Source organism: Arachis duranensis, chromosome 3 (assembly GCF_000817695.3).
Source record: "Arachis duranensis cultivar V14167 chromosome 3, aradu.V14167.gnm2.J7QH, whole genome shotgun sequence".
NCBI classification, from domain to species: Eukaryota; Viridiplantae; Streptophyta; class Magnoliopsida; order Fabales; family Fabaceae; genus Arachis; species Arachis duranensis.
In genome coordinates this window covers 134634941-134652330 of record NC_029774.3, presented here as the reverse complement: position 1 = coordinate 134652330, position 17390 = coordinate 134634941, and the positions used below count along the sequence as shown (strand labels likewise).

The 17390-nt window shown below is 33.2% G+C and overlaps 3 protein-coding genes and 1 non-coding gene across 5 annotated transcripts; 1 reads left to right on the top strand and 3 right to left on the bottom strand.

The window, feature by feature from the left end:
- Window positions 1–1198: 1198 nt before the first annotated feature.
- TRNAE-CUC (transfer RNA glutamic acid (anticodon CUC)) lies at window positions 1199–1271 on the bottom strand. The gene has a single exon. It is a non-coding gene; the product is annotated as a tRNA-Glu (tRNA).
- Window positions 1272–1648: 377 nt separating this feature from the next.
- Window positions 1649–4047, bottom strand: LOC107482230 (uncharacterized). Its single transcript, XM_016102653.3, has 3 exons — window positions 3786–4047; window positions 2809–3540; window positions 1649–2358 (listed from the first exon to the last, which is right to left on the bottom strand). The coding sequence occupies exons 2-3, from the start codon at window positions 3459–3461 to the stop codon at window positions 2130–2132; spliced, it is 882 nt and encodes a 293-aa protein (XP_015958139.1). The 5' UTR covers window positions 3462–3540; window positions 3786–4047; the 3' UTR covers window positions 1649–2129.
- A 1670-nt stretch (window positions 4048–5717) lies between these two features.
- On the bottom strand, window positions 5718–9825 carry LOC107482232 (shaggy-related protein kinase eta). The gene is made up of 12 exons (XM_016102657.3): window positions 9556–9825; window positions 8605–8697; window positions 8381–8440; window positions 8025–8297; window positions 7866–7940; window positions 7710–7766; window positions 7368–7508; window positions 7192–7242; window positions 6992–7087; window positions 6812–6895; window positions 6592–6693; window positions 5718–6292 (listed from the first exon to the last, which is right to left on the bottom strand). The coding sequence occupies exons 1-12, from the start codon at window positions 9568–9570 to the stop codon at window positions 6197–6199; spliced, it is 1143 nt and encodes a 380-aa protein (XP_015958143.1). The 5' UTR covers window positions 9571–9825; the 3' UTR covers window positions 5718–6196.
- Window positions 9826–11437: 1612 nt separating this feature from the next.
- On the top strand, window positions 11438–14357 carry LOC107482231 (O-fucosyltransferase 8-like). 2 transcript variants are annotated; one of them, XM_016102654.3, is made up of 9 exons: window positions 11438–11976; window positions 12074–12173; window positions 12260–12330; window positions 12597–12685; window positions 12770–12890; window positions 12977–13120; window positions 13211–13542; window positions 13637–13877; window positions 13964–14357. In XM_016102654.3, the coding sequence occupies exons 1-9, from the start codon at window positions 11533–11535 to the stop codon at window positions 14270–14272; spliced, it is 1851 nt and encodes a 616-aa protein (XP_015958140.1). In that variant the 5' UTR covers window positions 11438–11532; the 3' UTR covers window positions 14273–14357. The 2 variants fall into 2 exon arrangements, with proteins under 2 accessions (XP_015958140.1, XP_015958142.1); XM_016102656.3 differs by having other exon boundaries at window positions 14019–14211.
- Window positions 14358–17390: the final 3033 nt, after the last annotated feature.

Below are 17390 nucleotides of genomic sequence, written 5' to 3'. Positions count from 1 at the left end.
CTCAATTAAAAATATTTGTTAACTATTACCGTGTATAATTAGTGTGTGTGTGTCTATATATATATATATATATATATAAGGATTAATAGTGAATTGTTGCAATTATTTATCATCTAGAAAATTCGTACCTCAGACATAGAACTTCTTCTGTTTATTATTTTTCATACTTAAAGGATACTAATTACGATTCTATCAACAGTATTATTACCTATGATAGATTATGTAATGAAAAAGTTTGAAAAATAAAGGCAAGAATTATAAGGTTATGAAAAGTCTCATCCAAATTTGACAAGAATAACACGACTTACATAGAAATGGTTCTTATGGATGATAAGGTAAGTTGATTATTTTCCATGATTCTTTCAAGTGATGCTAGGTCCATTTTATAAATATTTTTTGTTTATATTTCAAGTTTATTTGATAAATAAACCCTTGCACGAATTAAAGACAGTGCGATTTTATAGATTTATATGTGCGTGCTAATAACCTTTATATTTAATTTGTTTTAGAGTGTGATAATAGCCAATATGTTTGTTGGTAGATTTAACTATTACTATATTATTTATGATCACATTCAGTATATATGTCTGATTTATTGAAAAAAGTAGATTATTAAAATCGATTAATAACTATTTTAGAGTTAATCCAATTAATACTAAATTAAAAAAAAACAAACAATGCATAACATATTAATTTTTTATTAATCAAATTATTATAATTTAAGTTAATTTTAAAAATAATTTAAAATTATAATTTCAATCTTATCACATGTGCATGACACGGGTAATTACACTTGTTAGATCTATTTTTGAGATTTTTATCTGATTTTAGATCTAATAAAATCACACTATTGAGTCATATTAAAATTAAGTCTAGACCGATAAAATTTAGACATTGATAAATTTTATATAAAAAAATTATGATGCATTTATTTATAAAAAAATATATTTATTATTAAAAAATTAATATTTATATTTAAATTTAAATTTATCTATAAATTTTAAGTTTGTACTTTTTTAATATATTTTTAAATTTAACTAGTGTAATTAAAAATAAAATAATAAATTTATAATTAATATAGCTGAAGGAAAGCACTAGTAGTGATAACTAGTTATTGAGGAACAAAAAGTCTTAGGGTGGGGGTCGGGTGAAGGAAAGCACCAGTGATAACTAGTTATTGAGGAACAAAAAGTTAAATTTCCGTTGCCGGGACTTGAACCCGGGTCTCTCGGGTGAGAGCCGAGTATCCTAACCACCTAGACTACAACGGATTGTTATTCAAACTTATATAACTTATTAAGAAATAGAAAACTATTATATGCATTAGTATATTATTGATAAGATGCGTTTGTTATGTTGAATAATAGTATCACATACACGGATTTGAGCAACTAAAATTGGAGCAATAGTAAAGGGCTTAAACCTACTGCCAACTAAAAGAAAAGAGTTGAACAATCGTAGAATAAACCAAAGGCTCGCAAAACCAATTGTACTCGTGCCTGAGTATGTTAGAACTTTTAGAATTTTGAAAATAGAAATACTAGATGGCTAACAGAATTTATTATTTTTGACCAACAATATTTTAAAAAATGAGTAGTTAAAAATATTAGCTAAAAATAAATTTTAATGGCCATTGAGTTTTTCTCTTTTGAGATATGTCAAGTATACACACTTTTTGAGATATGGCTAAAAATATTGGCTAAATGATACTAGGTTCTCTTTCAACTTTGGCAGACATGCCAACATTCTAAAACATAGATTAAAATAAAGGAACCAAGAGAAGAAGGTATTACTGTTTTTTTTTTTTTTCAACAAATTAGGTACTGAATTCTAACACAACATCTAAACCACCACAAATAACTTTTTTACTCTTTCTTTTTTGGATCCCTTAAAGTAATCTCGCTGTATGAACAATGTATATATCTCAGAAGAGAAGACACACTCAAATCCGTGGAATGTCATGTAATGAAACCATTTGGCAGTGAGTTCCCTAGCTGGTAACATTTTTTGTACATTGAAGCTTCAAGGCACAAACCTTGAGATATGGAAATTTGGACAAGGTTAACACCCCTTCCGAAGTATGTGTGCCGGAAACAATGAAGAACTCATCACAGTGTCTAACTCTCTTTCTAGAACATATTTACACGGAAGAACCATGGTAGAACGAAAGCTATTACCAAGCATGCCATCAAAAAGTTACAGAATGGCTGTCCACGCCAACATCTTCCAAAGAAGCCGGTTGAGGTACTATTACCACCGTCGATGAACCTACTTTCGTTCCACTCTTCCATAAATGAATGATTGATAACCTGTGATTCTGAAACATTTTTTGCAGTCTCACCACATATTTCACACAACCTGTGATTGTGAAAAGTTAATAACTTCATCAACATACTCGATATTCAACAATGAGCAGTTCATGCAGGAGATACATAGTTATGTATTAATTCTTTTGGGGATTCAAAGTCATGTATAATTTCATTCCTGGTTTTATGTAATGCTACATAATTTCAGCAATTCCACATATTATTCGTTGAAAAAAGATATTACCAGTGCACACACATACAGCAAGAAGAATGCAGGAGTGACGGTTTCTTTTCAGAAATTAAGACAAATATCATTATTAAAGAAATGGAAATTTAGAATCCTTATGAAATGTTTGGTATTGTCCATTAAAAATAGGTAGTGCCAGCACGATGAATAAGGTCAATGTTTAATCTTAATCATATCATAATATTCCAAACCACCAAACACTTGAATATATAAAATTAGGAGAAAAACAGATATTGAGGTAAAAGAGACTGTTACCTGTTTCCTTTAAGCTTGAACCATGCCTCAGCACAATGACTGTGTGCAATGCCTAGCTCATCCTTACATGCACAACCAAGTTGAATCAAATCTGTACTAGTTTCATTGTTAGCAGTCCCAACCATCATTGCTTCTATTGGTTGCCCTGATGCCAGATGACAAATTCTACAAATCATTTCACCTTCCAAGTTCTCACTAAACTCTTTGTTTATATCAATTGCACATGAATTTTTATCTGTCTCAGACACTGCCTTTGGTGCTTTCATGGCTAGCTTGCTCAACCCTGATTCATTGGCTTTTGCTTTCGATTTTCCCTGGACATGCTCGATCTGAGCAGGAGGATCTATTACAACACAGGTCTCAAGTACATCCTCCCTACTGACCAAATTTCTTGAGCTATAACTAGTTCCTTGCTCAACCCCACACAATGTATCACTGATTTTTTGCAACTCAGCTGTTTCCTGATCCTTAACCACTCGAGTCTCCTCCTCCTCCTCTAGCTCCGTATTCAAACCCAGATCTGAAGTTCCATTTTCTCCAACTACATCATCTCTCTCAACCAATTCACTACCATCTCCTGCATCAGTTGCAACTCCTTCTCCAACTACATTATCCAACACCTCAGCACTGTCTTCACTTCTTGCCTGATCCATCACACCAAAATCAATCCCTTCCACTGAATTTGTATTTCCAAACCTGAAAGGAAACTCCTAGTAACCCATGCATCCCACGCTGACAAACCCCAAAAGAACAAAAATTACTAAGAGAGTATGAATAATGTGATCAAATGAAAGGTAGCAAAGCCACATCATTCAACCACCCGCTTCATGATTTAACACACAATCTTCAGAGATTGCAACAAAATCATGAAAAAGGCAAAAAGAAAGGAACTTTGGTCATATGATGGATCACCTAAATTAACCATAATGAATCACCCAAACAAACAAGGAGAAAGTGACAAAAGAGAAAGGGTTTACCTCAAAATACTAACTTATGGAAAGAAATTAAAGTCTGGGCATGTTAGAATCCATCCACACCGCGTTGAAGGTAAGTGCTTTACTGCTTATGGATGTGGGTGGTGTTGTAAGAAAGAGCATTATTAATATTTAATTTATATATGAATGTGAATGTGAATGTGAACAGAAGGGTAAGAAGAGTAGCAGGGTTAGGTGAAGAAAGGAACTTGGAAAATGGTAAGAAAAAGGGATTGAGTTTGAGTGCAATTGAATCATTTCATGTCCAAAGCAAAGGATAGCAAATTCAGGGTTTTTGTCTTCATTCCATGCTTTTCACAACAGAACCCTTTTTACTTTTTTATTTTTTTCAATTGCAAAATACAAAATTTATTCCATTTAATAGCTATTTTTATTTAATTATCTGCCAAAAATGTTATAGTTTTGTTAACGAAATTTAACTTTATATTGATTATTCATGCAGCTTTGTGTTAAAAAATAAAATACTACTTTCTTGAGCACCACAATTCATGTGATGGTTTGATATCAAGTCAACTAGTAATAAAAATAACACAAGTGGGAACAAAAATGACTTTTCTTTTTGAAGTTATCTTGCCACCTTTGCTTTTCTTCTGTGATATGAAAAATTGACATTTAATTTGTGATTAAGCATACCACATAGTAACAGAATTTGCATAATTGCATTAACAAACAAACATTACTGAAAGTTAAGAATCTAGCTATTGCCATGAATTGCATCTCCCAGAGCAAACAAACAAAATTAAGTATCTTTCTATTTTAACACTATACCTTAATTAATCAAGTTCCTTAAACCGCGAATCTTTAACAGAAATTTGGCGCTAGTTATGTCTAACTTAAATAACGTCTACTTGCACATTACTATGCAGTATGCACTTTACCTTATATATATATTTTGGTGTGTGTACAAAGCAGTTGGAATGTGAAGACAAGAATAAGTATTCCCTTAATTTATTCAAACTAATGAAGGTTGTTCTTAAATGGGACAATATTCACGTGTCAATTGACTCAATTCTTTATTACATTTAGAGATATATGCTAAACAGATAAAGTATCATCCAGTTGGATTTTCCTAAGAAAGATATTCTCTCTGGTAACTGTCAACACTCAAATAAATACTGGTCAAATTTTCAAAGTACGAAACTCGTGTTGTTAGTGTTACATAGACCAAAATGGTACGTATAAATTGACTAATGCCGATAGATTTGGTACATTTGAAGCTTCAGTAAGCTTGAGCTATGAAAAAGTTAAAGAATAACTACTTCCAACGGCATGGGATATTTGTTCAACATATGGATGCATTCATTTCCTGAAAAATATTTTGTCTATACAATATTGTCTGTCTTGTACACTGAATTGAGATTGTGTTATTTTGATATTGTTTGTAATCATGAAGAAATGTGTAATTAAAAGTCAGAATAATAACACCACTCTTAATCTTGGGTCTAAGATTAACTAAGACGTTGACTCTGGAAGATGGTATAACCAGCATGTCACGTGCAAACTGCAAAATGATAATCTTTCTAATTTATTAATTAATTAACAAAGTATTACCTCTATCCAACAAGATATTTTTTTCTAGCCTATCTTAACAACCTGCCATGTTAGATTACCAGATCTGTTTCCATTAAGAATTAGTACTAAATGACTTGTAAATCATTGCCAAATACGGCTGATGTTTAATAAAGAAATATACCTAAGGCAAGTTCTTCACATGGTCTGCGTACATAAAAATATCTTGATTAATTTTTTTTCCCAAAATTCTTATTAATCAATCATGGCATAACCTCAAAAGTTCAGAGAAGATTGGAACACAAGGGAGAAATAAATAATTCTCTGTATATAAAATAACAATATCACGCATGAAATATAAGAATTCATATAAATAAACTTTAATACGGATAGGAGGGTGAAGACTGAAGAGAAGAAACAGCATATTGACATTCAGTAAGAACATGACTTTCTTTTTTTTATGTGCAACATGGCCAGTGAGTCACATATATTGACATGGGGACATAGCCAGACCCAACAAATCAACCTTATCCGCCCTCAACATTCATGAACCATCCTCTCTCTGGTTTACTTTGCCCTTCACAGAAGCATTGTGACCAATACTAGAAGTAGATGTTTACAAATATCATGGAATCCCAGAGCCATTTGCCTGGGGAAAAATAGATCCACCATAAAGAAGCAAAAGGAGTTTAGTAGGTATATATGTTGGTTGAACCGATGGATCAACTGCCGCCGTCCAGAAACCAGAGCCTCAGTTCTGGTCGGGTGCAAAATTTACACTGGTTGTGTTGTGCGGCAAAATACATGGCAAATTACACAAAAGATGGAACCCCCTCTGTTAAGTGTTAACTTATCAACCAGAATACTGTGCCCTTGGCTTAACATCATGTTCCTGTAGAATGGGGAAGTTGCAGCCCTAGTTGCCGCTTCATGTGGCCAGGGATCAACTTGTTAACAAGCTCTGGAGGTGCTGTGGATAACTGTAAACAGTAACAACAAACAACACAACAGGTAAAAATTACTACTAGTTAAGATACCAAAGTAACTATAGCTATCAGATCATGTAGATTCATAGTTAACATGATTTCTCCTATGAGGGTACCCTTGGTACAAGCAATTTGACAGATTGAAAAACTGGTGTTCCTTTCTCAAGATTTATATTCATAGTTGTTTAGATAGAATGTTTATATTGATGGTTGATCAGAAAAGTGCATCAGACTATTCAAAATTATCCAAGTTTAATAGAATTTCCAAGAATTTGAAGCTCCAGCACAGTCACCTCTTGCTTAAAGTTGAATAGTGGTGGAAATGGACGACCATTTGGCAAGCGAGCATTGGGTTCACGAAGTTCATCAAAGAATGGGTGTGCACAAGCTTCTAGCTGCAGAACAAAAGTAGAACCATCCTCAAACTTCTAAATTATCTTTTCATTTATGCATATGTAAAATTAGCAGCCAATAACCGAACAGGTATATCATATTTGCAGCAATCTCACTCACTGCAGTACATCGGAGACTAGGAGAATACTGCAGAAGCCGGGAAGTGAGATCAATTGCTTCAGGAGGCATCTTTTTGTGGAATATCTGTAAAAATCGTCATGTTTTAGAATGTCCCTTTCTATCTACTCAACTTTGATTAGATAAAAAAACATGTCGCAGAAGGGAGATAGAAATGCAAACCTTGTGCCATGGGTGTGCTTTTATCTGTGGAAACCTAAAGTTGTTGTAGTTTGGATTCATGCAGCGGACTTCCTCTCGAGTGGGTGTGCCAAGGACCTGAAACCACATAATATTATAGGCCTAAATTCTTATGACAATAATGACATGGTAATACCAGAATAGAAAAGTAGAAACATAGCAGGTGGCATCAATTGCAGCACCTTGAAAATCTCTGCAACCTGGTCCACTGCATTTTCACCCGGAAACAATGGCTGCCAAAATGCCATTTGTATATCAGTTGACATATAGGCAGTAGATAATAACAAAACCAAAGATTGTTTGCATGATTCACAGTAAATGCCACATTGAAACACTCAGAGAAAAAGCAGATATAAACCTGGCCCAAAAGCAGTTCCGCAAGGACACAACCAGCTGACCAAATATCAATTGAAGTAGTATATTCAGTAGCACTAAATATGAGTTCTGGTGCGCGATAGAACCGGGAACATATATATGATATATTAGTTTCTCCTTTGACCTGACCAAAAAAAACACATATCAGTTAGATCCTCTTCATCGACATTGTTAAACAAAGTTGAAAGTTCATTACAATTGATAATACTTGGTTAATATTCTAACAGAATTACAGGAGAACCTGGGCAAAGTTATTAAATATAATAATGCAAGCGACACAAGGAAACATAATATGATGGATTAATATATGTTTATGCCAACGTACCAGCACTTTTGCACTTCCAAAATCACATATCTTAACCTGGTGTGTAATAGGGTCAACCTGGGAAAATACAAGAATGACATCAGAGCAGGAAATAATAGCTACTTATGGGAAAGACTATTACTTATAAAGTCCATTTAGAAAGCATATTAAGCCAACCAGTATATTTTGTGGCTTCAAATCTCTGTGGCATACTCCAGGGACAGTGTGGATATAAGCCAGCCCCCTGAAAATCTGGATGTGTGCCAAACATGTGAGAAGTGAAAAGGAAAGAATTATTTCCTTCTTTTAATTTTTAACATAAAGTTTAAGACTTACCTGGTACATATAAAGTTTAACATAGATAAGAGGCATTCTTTGGTTAGCAGTGCTATAGAACTTCAAGACTCGATACATAGACTCGGGAACATATTCCATCACCAAATTAAGGAACAGCTCACCAGTACTTGTAGTGGAAAAGAAATGATGCTTCAGACAGATGATGTTTGGATGATCCATTATGCGCATTAACTCTAGTTCACGACACTTATATCTTTTGTCCTGTAAAACTTTCTTGATGGCTACTGCCTCCCCATTTTCTAAGCATTTTGCCTAAAAGAAAGAATTATTACAAGATGCAAAATATATGGAGATTGCAGCATAACAGTGATGAATAAAATCAAGTATTGGCATACCTGGAAAACGATTCCAAATGACCCAGTACCCACGACACGTTCTGCCATGTAACTTATAGTCTACAGAAATTCTCATAACAAAGATGTTAAAGTTTCAATCCAAGATCTATCATGATTCAGATGTGCAATTGTCTAAATCCAAAAGCATGAAGGTATAATGCTGTAAATTTTACAACTCAATGAAAGAAAATCATAACTATGAACTCAGGGAACAAGGACAATACCTGTTTGGGCTCCCCATCTTTTCCACCAATTGTAGTGGATATTATATTACCAGGGAGGGAATCATTCCCATTAACAACAGAAGCAGGCAGTTCCTGTCAAAATTGTCACAATTATGAACAATACTAGAATTTCAAATATTTCACAAGGCAGTTCAACATGATTTGTCACTACAATCAACGGAAAGTAGGAAAAGTATAGTTAACTAATTCGCAAATATAACAGATACAATAACACACTCAGTAAGCTTGTTGGATAAAAACACACAATGGATTTCTTGGCTAGGTTTATAGATGTGAATGAGTGTACACATGTCTCACTATCCAACTTGAAACTACTGCTTATTGTAAATATAAAGCATTGGCACCACTACATATTGAAAATAAATAAATAAATAAAAATCCTTTTGACTGCATAGGAAATAATCAAGTTTAAAAATTTTATTTTTCCAACAAACTGAAGGGATCTCAACTTATTAGTAAGTTGCTACAACAAATTAAAACAAGGCAACAGGATCTAGTAAATAACAAGCAAAAGATCACAGCCAATTGAGACTGACTCTTAAAATATCTTCATCGTCCTACAGAAAAAAATTATTCAGAACTTGCCACAAGACACCCCTACCCACCCACCAAAAAGAAAACAAAAATCAAAATCAAAAGAGGGATCTTGTCTTTTGAGCTCATAGACAAAAATGTTGTGCAAAGGAGCTGAATTTCTCCCATAAGAAACCCTAACAGTTGCTGAGCCACGTTAGGAGGGAAACAAAAATACAATTGGAGAAACAAGAACACTAGTGTACAACACGCTCCTCTAAAGTCTGAAACAAGGAAAAGTGGAAGGCTTTTTTAGACCCAAGTATAAATTGGGTAGCTTTCTCTCACCAACCAAACATCAATGACATGAACAAACTTGAAAAGGACGAAAAGGGAAAAGCAGAGGAAAGTAGGTACCTTAAGGTGAGCCATGGAAGAAGAGAAAGAGAATGGAGTGGAGTGGAAGCGGGTGAAGAAGAGAAGATAGTGATGGATGGATGGATGATTGTCAAGGGAATAATGGGATTGGGATGGAGGAGACAGCAAGCTTCAGCGACAACTCCATGTGATTCCAGCTCTCAACCTTTTCCTTACAACTTTTCAGTTTTCACTATCAATTCACCATTCTCTCTCTCTCTCTCTCTGCAATTTTCATATCAAATTTTCTTTTTTTAGCAACACATTATTAGGTTTGATGATAATTTATATACACATTAACAGTCAAAATAAATAAATAAAAAGGTGTGCATCATTAATTCATTATAAGTCAATGAGAGAAGTTAGAAATTAGAAATTAAGTGCATGGAAAAATATTGTCAAAGTTGTATAAATATTTTTTATGTTCAAATTTGACATTTAAATGAACAATGTCAAACCATATATGTCTTGTTTATTCAGTCAAACTTCTGGGTTGCAGTTAAAAAATAAAAAATAAAAAATAAAAAACCAACCTTGACCGATGAAAGTATAAACAAGTACATTATATTTTATTTGGAGGTCAAGCTCTATAGGGATAGGTCAATTGACTGACTCTTCCTCGTTTTTACATGCAGGAATTCAAGTTTTGAATGCTTAAAAACAAAGTTGTTTAAAATAACTTTTTAAAAGAACATTGAAATACCTAATTTATTCAAATAAAATTAGCACAGATAAAGAATCAATGTCTGGGGATCCATCGGATAAAGTTTATTAAATGCTTTTCAAAATGAGAAAAGGAAACTTTCTTCTTCTTTTTTTGTAGGGTCAACAAAAGAAAACAAAGCAAAAACAGAGTTAGAAGTTAGAAGTTATAACAAAAGGGGGATTGTTGGGCGAAATGAGAAAGGGGAACGAATGCTAGCGGCTTTTAAATTAAAATATTATCATGTTGGTAACGAGTAACGACCCCGCCAAAGTTAACGGATTTCACATTCAACAATCCACACAACACCCAACATAATTTATATTTTGGTCTCTTCTCAACTGCTAATCATTCATTATGTTTTAATTACCATTATTGGGCCCAAATTAAGACTCGGTCCATTTCGCATAATTTGTCATCATATATGGATTATAAATTCTTCCTCCATTAGAAAAATATTAGATTATTAAAATTTATTATTTTTAGTTATTAATTTAATTTTTTTATTTTAGTAATTCAACAAAATATTTTATTCTATATTTTTTAAATATTAATAATTAACTAATCTTCAAAAACAATAAATTTTGATAATCCTCTAATATTTTTCAAATAATTATATCGCTGAGCAACAATTACATTGATTGTAAATCAACCCATATATTATAAATCGCAACTAAACCTTGATTTTGTTCTTAAGGAATTTTATTGAGTTGTCCAAGATGTGGATAGAACTAATTAGAAATAAATTATATTGTTAAGAATAACGACTTTATGTTGTGAAGTTATTGGTATGAAATTGAACTATTCCGTTCCACCTATTATTACCGAACATAAAATATAAAAGGAAAAAACGTTGAAATTTTGTTACCGCCCTGACCCTTTGAAAGAAGTAAAATTGTGAATTGTAAACCAAGTTGGAAGGTTTTCCCGCTTTAATTAGTTTGTTTGGTGGCAACTGGCAAGTCGTTGTTCAATATGGTTACGACTGTTACATTTGTTTCATGCTTCAGTTTTCATCTATTTTTGCTTCCACTTCACTCATCATATATATATATATATATATGTGCATGGCATTTTTGTACTTTAATTTCTTAGCTTTCTTACATCAACACCTACTCCTTAATTTGCTTCACTTGGAATCCATATGAGAAACTTACATTCTCATTAGCCACACCAAACTTGAAATGGATCGATGATCATCACTTCATCGTGTAATCAGTAATGCCCATTTTGTATTAATCTTGAAAGAAGAGGGAACCGATAGTTAGTTAAGTATGTACGGTATAATGGGGAATGGAAGTTTAGGCTTATTAGGAATAATGAAAGCTACCAAGTATAGATGCAATAATAATAATAATGATCCTCCATGTTGGAGAAGGATCAGTGGTTGGAATTCCAACACTACCTTGTTGCTTCATCATCATCATCATGATGCTTCAAAATACAGCACTAGTTCTTGTAAGGGACTCTATGCAGGGAAGAAGCACTTGTGGCTCCAAAAGAACGTAATAATGACCATGGCTATCATGTTAGGATTTCTGGCTTGTTTTTTCCTTCTTGATTACGTTACTGCGATTTCTTCCCATGATTCTGCTTCAAGTCGGTTTCTTTATTTGAATGAGAAGAGTAGTTCAGATTCCTACACGTGCAAGAAACAATCATCACCAATAGAAATGTATGGTAGGCTTTTAAACATGGCTTCCAGCGCACTTGCTGAGGTTTGTATCAAATTTTCAGATTATGGTTTCTGTTACCATGCATGTTGTTATATATATTGTATGCTTAGCGTAACTTCTACTTTATTATGCATTATAGAAGGAGTTGAAGCAAGACTCATCCAATTTGTGGGTGGAACCGTATGGAATAGCATCTTCATGGGAACCTTGTGCACACAGAAAGCTTCACAACACTCCAGGTTCGTATCATGTTATTATCGTCATATATGTGTATGGCAATGCCAAGTTTGTTTTCATCTTATTATTATCCTTGATATTGTGACAGGGAACCTTGTGGAAAATAATGGCTATATCTTAGTCAGTGCAAATGGAGGTCTCAATCAACAACGAGTTGCAGTAAGTTTGACAGTTATTTTGAGTTATGGTCTTTCTTTAATAAATGGATAGATCATAGATAGATAGATTGATAAACTTGACATACAACAAATCATTAGTTCACTAAATAATAGTAATTGAGATTCAATACATGGAACAAATTAAACTTTGTTTTCTTTCACATTTTTTAATACATTAGTTTCTATCCTACAAGCTAGGATTTTGTTTGTGACATTCCTTTGGCATCTCAAATAATGGAAGTGACCAAACTAGTTCAGTGATTACAGATTTGCAATGGTGTTGCTGTGGCATCCCTCCTCAATGCAACTCTTGTTATTCCTAAGTTTCTTTACAGCAATGTTTGGAACGACCCCAGGTAAAATCATTTAATAAGCAATTGTTTATATCATTGTGGTCAATTTTTGAGTGATAGTATTTGATGAATTTGGTAAATATACAGCCAGTTTGGTGACATATACCAAGAGGAGCATTTCATGAATATGTTGAAGGATGATATCAGTATTGTGAAGGAGCTCCCATCTCATATGAAATCTTTGGACCCTGAAGCAATTGGCAGCCAGGTATTATAAACATCTTACATTTTGTGCACTTGATAACACAACTTGCACTTGTATTAACTATAACAATACAACACCTTCAATTTTAGATTACAGATGCTGATCTTCCAAAGGAGGCTACAGCTGCTGACTATATTAAAATTGTGCTTCCTCTTCTTTTAAAAAATGGGCTTGTTCACTTCCTTGGATTTGGAAATCGACTTGGCTTTGATCCCTTGCCTTCTCATATTCAGGTCACAACATTTACCTTATCAATGGTTTTGACTACTTTTTGTTGCATAGTTTACCTCAAGGCTAATGGTCCACCCCTAAAATAATTGCAGAGGTTAAGATGCAAATGCAATTTCCATGCTTTGAAGTTTGTTCCCAAAATTCAAGAAGTTGGTGCGCTATTGGTAAGAAGGATTAGAAAGCATAGTGGTTCGCGAAGCATGTTAGACACTGAGTTGCTAGGGAAGTTCATTGACAAGAGGAAAGATCATGATTCTGCCAAAGGGTCAATCAAGTATCTTGCACTGCACTTGAGATTTGAAGTTGATATGGTTGCCTATTCCCTTTGTGAGTTTGGAGGTGGTGAGAGTGAGAGAAGGGAACTTCAAGCCTATAGAGAAAGCCATTTTCCTTTTCTTGTTGAGCGCTTGAAGAATTCAACAAGGTATGATTGTTTCTGCAATATTCTTTTCAAAAAATTGTTTTGATACATACCCTTGTATTGTGACATATATATATACTACTGATTGATGTTGTAGCCCTATATCTCCAATGGTTTTGAGGAAAATGGGAAGATGTCCATTGACACCAGAAGAAGCAGCACTTGTGCTAGCAGGTCTTGGTTTCAAGCGTGGAACCTACGTTTACTTGGCTGGTTCTGGTATTTATGGAGCAGATTCAAGAATGAATCCCTTTACCAGGCTCTATCCCAATGTTATTACAAAGGAAGACTTCCTTGCTCCCAATGAACTTGAACCTTTTAAGAATTTTTCTTCTCAGGTAATAAATATTCATGTTAATAATTTTCAAATTCAGTTGAAGCATGATTACTAATACTTAACAACGAAGGTTTGATGTTAATGCAGCTTGCTGCTTTGGACTTTATTGCATGTGCAACTGCTGATGTATTTGCCATGACAGACTCTGGTAGCCAACTGTCATCAATGGTGTCTGGATTCAGAAGCTACTATGGTGGCGATCATGCTCCCACTTTGAGGCCTAACAAGAAGAGGCTGGCAGCAATCTTGTGGGAGAATGGTACCATAGGATGGAAAAGTTTTGAAGAAAGAGTAAAGAAGATGATCCAAGAAGGTCAGAAAGTTACAATGAGAAAATTTGGTAAAAGCATTTATAGACAGCCAAGGTGTCCAGAGTGCATGTGTAAACAACCTTAACACCATCAATCAACACACTCACCCTTTTAGACTATGACCAGCCCAATGCATAGAGAGCTGAATTACTTATACTATATAGTAGTATAGATCAGATCTAAAAATGTTATATTTATTACTTATATTTAATTTATGTATAATTTTATTGATTTTATAGTATTTAAATTTTGAATTAATTTTTATTATAATTAAAATCTATATTAAAACAGTATATTTTTTATATTTGTTTTGGTTGAATAATAATACTGAACCATATATACATTATTAAATAAATATATTGTACAATATTTTTTATAAATTAATTTTTAAGTTTAACATTAACTTTTTGGTGACGAAGTTTAACATTAACTTATATATTATCTAATATCTTCCTAAACAATATAACATTTTAAATATATATTATATAGTATAATGAATTTAACTCTTCGCATATTGCACAGATGTTAATCTAGTAATATATATTAAAACAAAATCTAAAATAATTTTTTGATACATTGTTACTCTTCTGACTTTTTAATATCATGCAACATCAACATAAGTAGCTAATTAGCACAATTTGCTTATTACGTACCTAATTGAATTATTTTTTAATTCTTTTGTTTTAAAACGAAATTCTTTTAAATCTTTTGCTTTTATTTATCACGTGCTTTATTATTATAGTTTATGATTTTTTTATTTATTTTTTTTAGAATATTTTATTATTTTTATATTCTTTTACTCTTTATTTTTATATGAGATACATATGTTTTCAATGTTAATATTATTTCTCTTTATTAAGTATAAACATAATTCATCATCTTCTTTTATATTTATTCTTTCTTATTATTACTATATAGAATTATAACTTAAGATTCTTCTTTATTTTATTTTTCACTCTTATAGCATTTATTTTTCTTTCGGTTATTCTATATTTTTTATATTCTCTTACTCTTTACTTTTATACGTCATATTTATTATATAAATCAATCTTCACTTTACACTTCTTATTATCTCCTCTTTTCACATAATCTCATACCTCTTATTCTTTTTTTTCCATTCTTACCAATATTTTGCTCAAGTATTTGAAAAATTTTGTTGATGACTACAATTTTTTTTTTTAGTTTGCTAAACATATGTTTAAAGGATAAATTTCTAATACATTAAACATTTTCAATTTTTTATTTTTTTTGTTTTTAATCTAATTGTATTTATTAGTTATATCATTTTTTTTCTTTCAATAATTTATGTTTTTAATATCACTTAATTGTAATATATTGAAAAATACATGGTATTATCATGAGTTATGAAAAATAAAATTAAAAAATAAATGTTAATTTTAATTATATATCATGTCTTTTACATTTTTTTTTAGTTTTTTTCATTTTTCAGTGTAATGTATACATTAGTCATATCGTCCATATATCACTTTTTTTTTCCTTCCAACTATTTATATTTTTTAATATCATTTTGTTGTAATATTGTTGAAAATACATGGTAATAACGTGAGTTATAAAAAATAAAATTAAAAAATTGAATGTTAATTTCAACTTTTGAAACATTATATTCAAAATTATATTTTATTTAATAGTTTTATATTTATACTATAGTATTTAAATATAATATAAAAATAAATAAAAGTAGTCTTAAAAAAATAAAAATAAAGATAATAATATGATATCAAATAAATAAATTCGAATTTAGTATTTTCATAATTTTACTTAAAGTCCAACTTATGTATAAAGTTTTAATTTCATAATTATTAAATTTTAAATTAATTTATATATTTTATACAATGTTGTTCATACCCTGGCCCAATAACAAAGGTCCAGGCCCAACTAAAAGGCCTAGTCCAAAGGATTAAGCCTAGCTAAGTACCGACCTTCACATAAGAAGTCGGTATCAACCACGACTTGCTTTAAAGAAGTCGGGCATGAGATTAGCTGGCAGATAAACACTCATTCAAATGAGTAACCGCCCCTAAAATCTCTCTAACCGCTCCATAAAGCCATATCTTAACCTCCCTAAGATAATGGGACGGTTAACACCCTAAAGATACGGCACTACTCCAACGGTGGTTATTGGCTCACCACTATAAATACACTGACACCCCTCAGGTATCTCTAAGCCCAATACTCTCTAGGCCTGCTCACACTCTTGCTAACTTAGGCATCGGAGTGTCTTCGCAGGTACCACCCCCCATTCACTCATAAGCACAAGTCGGACGGAGTCTCCCGAGTCCCATACTCACACGGAAACTTCCTCCTTCACACATTTGGGCCAGTCAACGCCATCCATTCAGACAATCTCCGGTTACCCACCGTAACATTGGCGCCATTTCCGGGGACCCGAGAGATCATCCCTTGATGGCTGACAGATCCCATGAAGAAGGCCATGTGGAAACAGATTCCGAACAAGAGAATCTGGACACAGGTAATAACAATGTGGACTTAGCCCTCCACCAGGAGGTTAACAATCAGCAGAGAGAGGGCACCTCCGGGGTAAAAAACCGAAGGCAAACTCCTCAGACGAGCGCGAATCAGAAAAAGGCGGACCATCCCACGTAACTGAACTAATGGGGTTAGTCCACAGCCGCCTGGAACAGTTAGAACAAGAGCGGGAGCGACAAAAGGAAACGGAGAAGTATCTAAAAGAGGAGATGGAACGGCGAAAAGAGTTAGAAAGAAAACTCTTAAAGCTGGAATCTTCCCTAAAAAATCGCAACTCCCGTGACGAACAGGAAGAGCCACCATTAGGGGGAGAGGATCCCTTTAGCGAGGACATAATGAGGGCTAAAGTTCCGAGGAACTTCAAAAGCCCTGATATGGACCTCTACGATGGAACTACGGATCCAAAGCATCATCTGAGCAATTTTAAAAGTCGGATGTACCTGGCTGATGCTTCCGACGCTACGCGATGCAAGGCCTTCCCGACCACTTTGTCGAAAGCAGCGATGAAGTGGTTCGATAGCCTTCCCCCGAGATCAATCACCAGCTTTGAAGACCTCTCAAGGAAGTTTTTGATGAGGTTCTCAATTTAGAAAGACAAGGTAAAACATGCACCAAGCCTCCTGGGAATAAAACAGGAGGTCGGAGAATCTTTACGAGCTTATATGGAAAGGTTCAACAAAGCATGTTTGGAGATC

Coding starts and splice junctions, on each gene's coding strand:
- LOC107482232 (XM_016102657.3), bottom strand. Junction 8,441..8,604: donor AAGATGGGGAGCCCAAACAG/GTATTGTCCTTG, acceptor GAATTTCTGTAG/ACTATAAGTTACATGGCAGA. Junction 6,896..6,991: donor AAGCACACCCATGGCACAAG/GTTTGCATTTCT, acceptor CGATTTTTACAG/ATATTCCACAAAAAGATGCC.
- LOC107482230 (XM_016102653.3), bottom strand. CDS start 3,461: ATGGATCAGGCAAGAAGTGAAGACAGTGCTGAGGTGTTGGATAATGTA. Junction 2,359..2,808: donor TTCAAGCTTAAAGGAAACAG/GTAACAGTCTCT, acceptor TCACAATCACAG/GTTGTGTGAAATATGTGGTG.
- LOC107482231 (XM_016102654.3), top strand. CDS start 11,533: ATGTACGGTATAATGGGGAATGGAAGTTTAGGCTTATTAGGAATAATG. Junction 12,891..12,976: donor CTGAAGCAATTGGCAGCCAG/GTATTATAAACA, acceptor CTTCAATTTTAG/ATTACAGATGCTGATCTTCC. Junction 13,121..13,210: donor CCTTGCCTTCTCATATTCAG/GTCACAACATTT, acceptor AAATAATTGCAG/AGGTTAAGATGCAAATGCAA.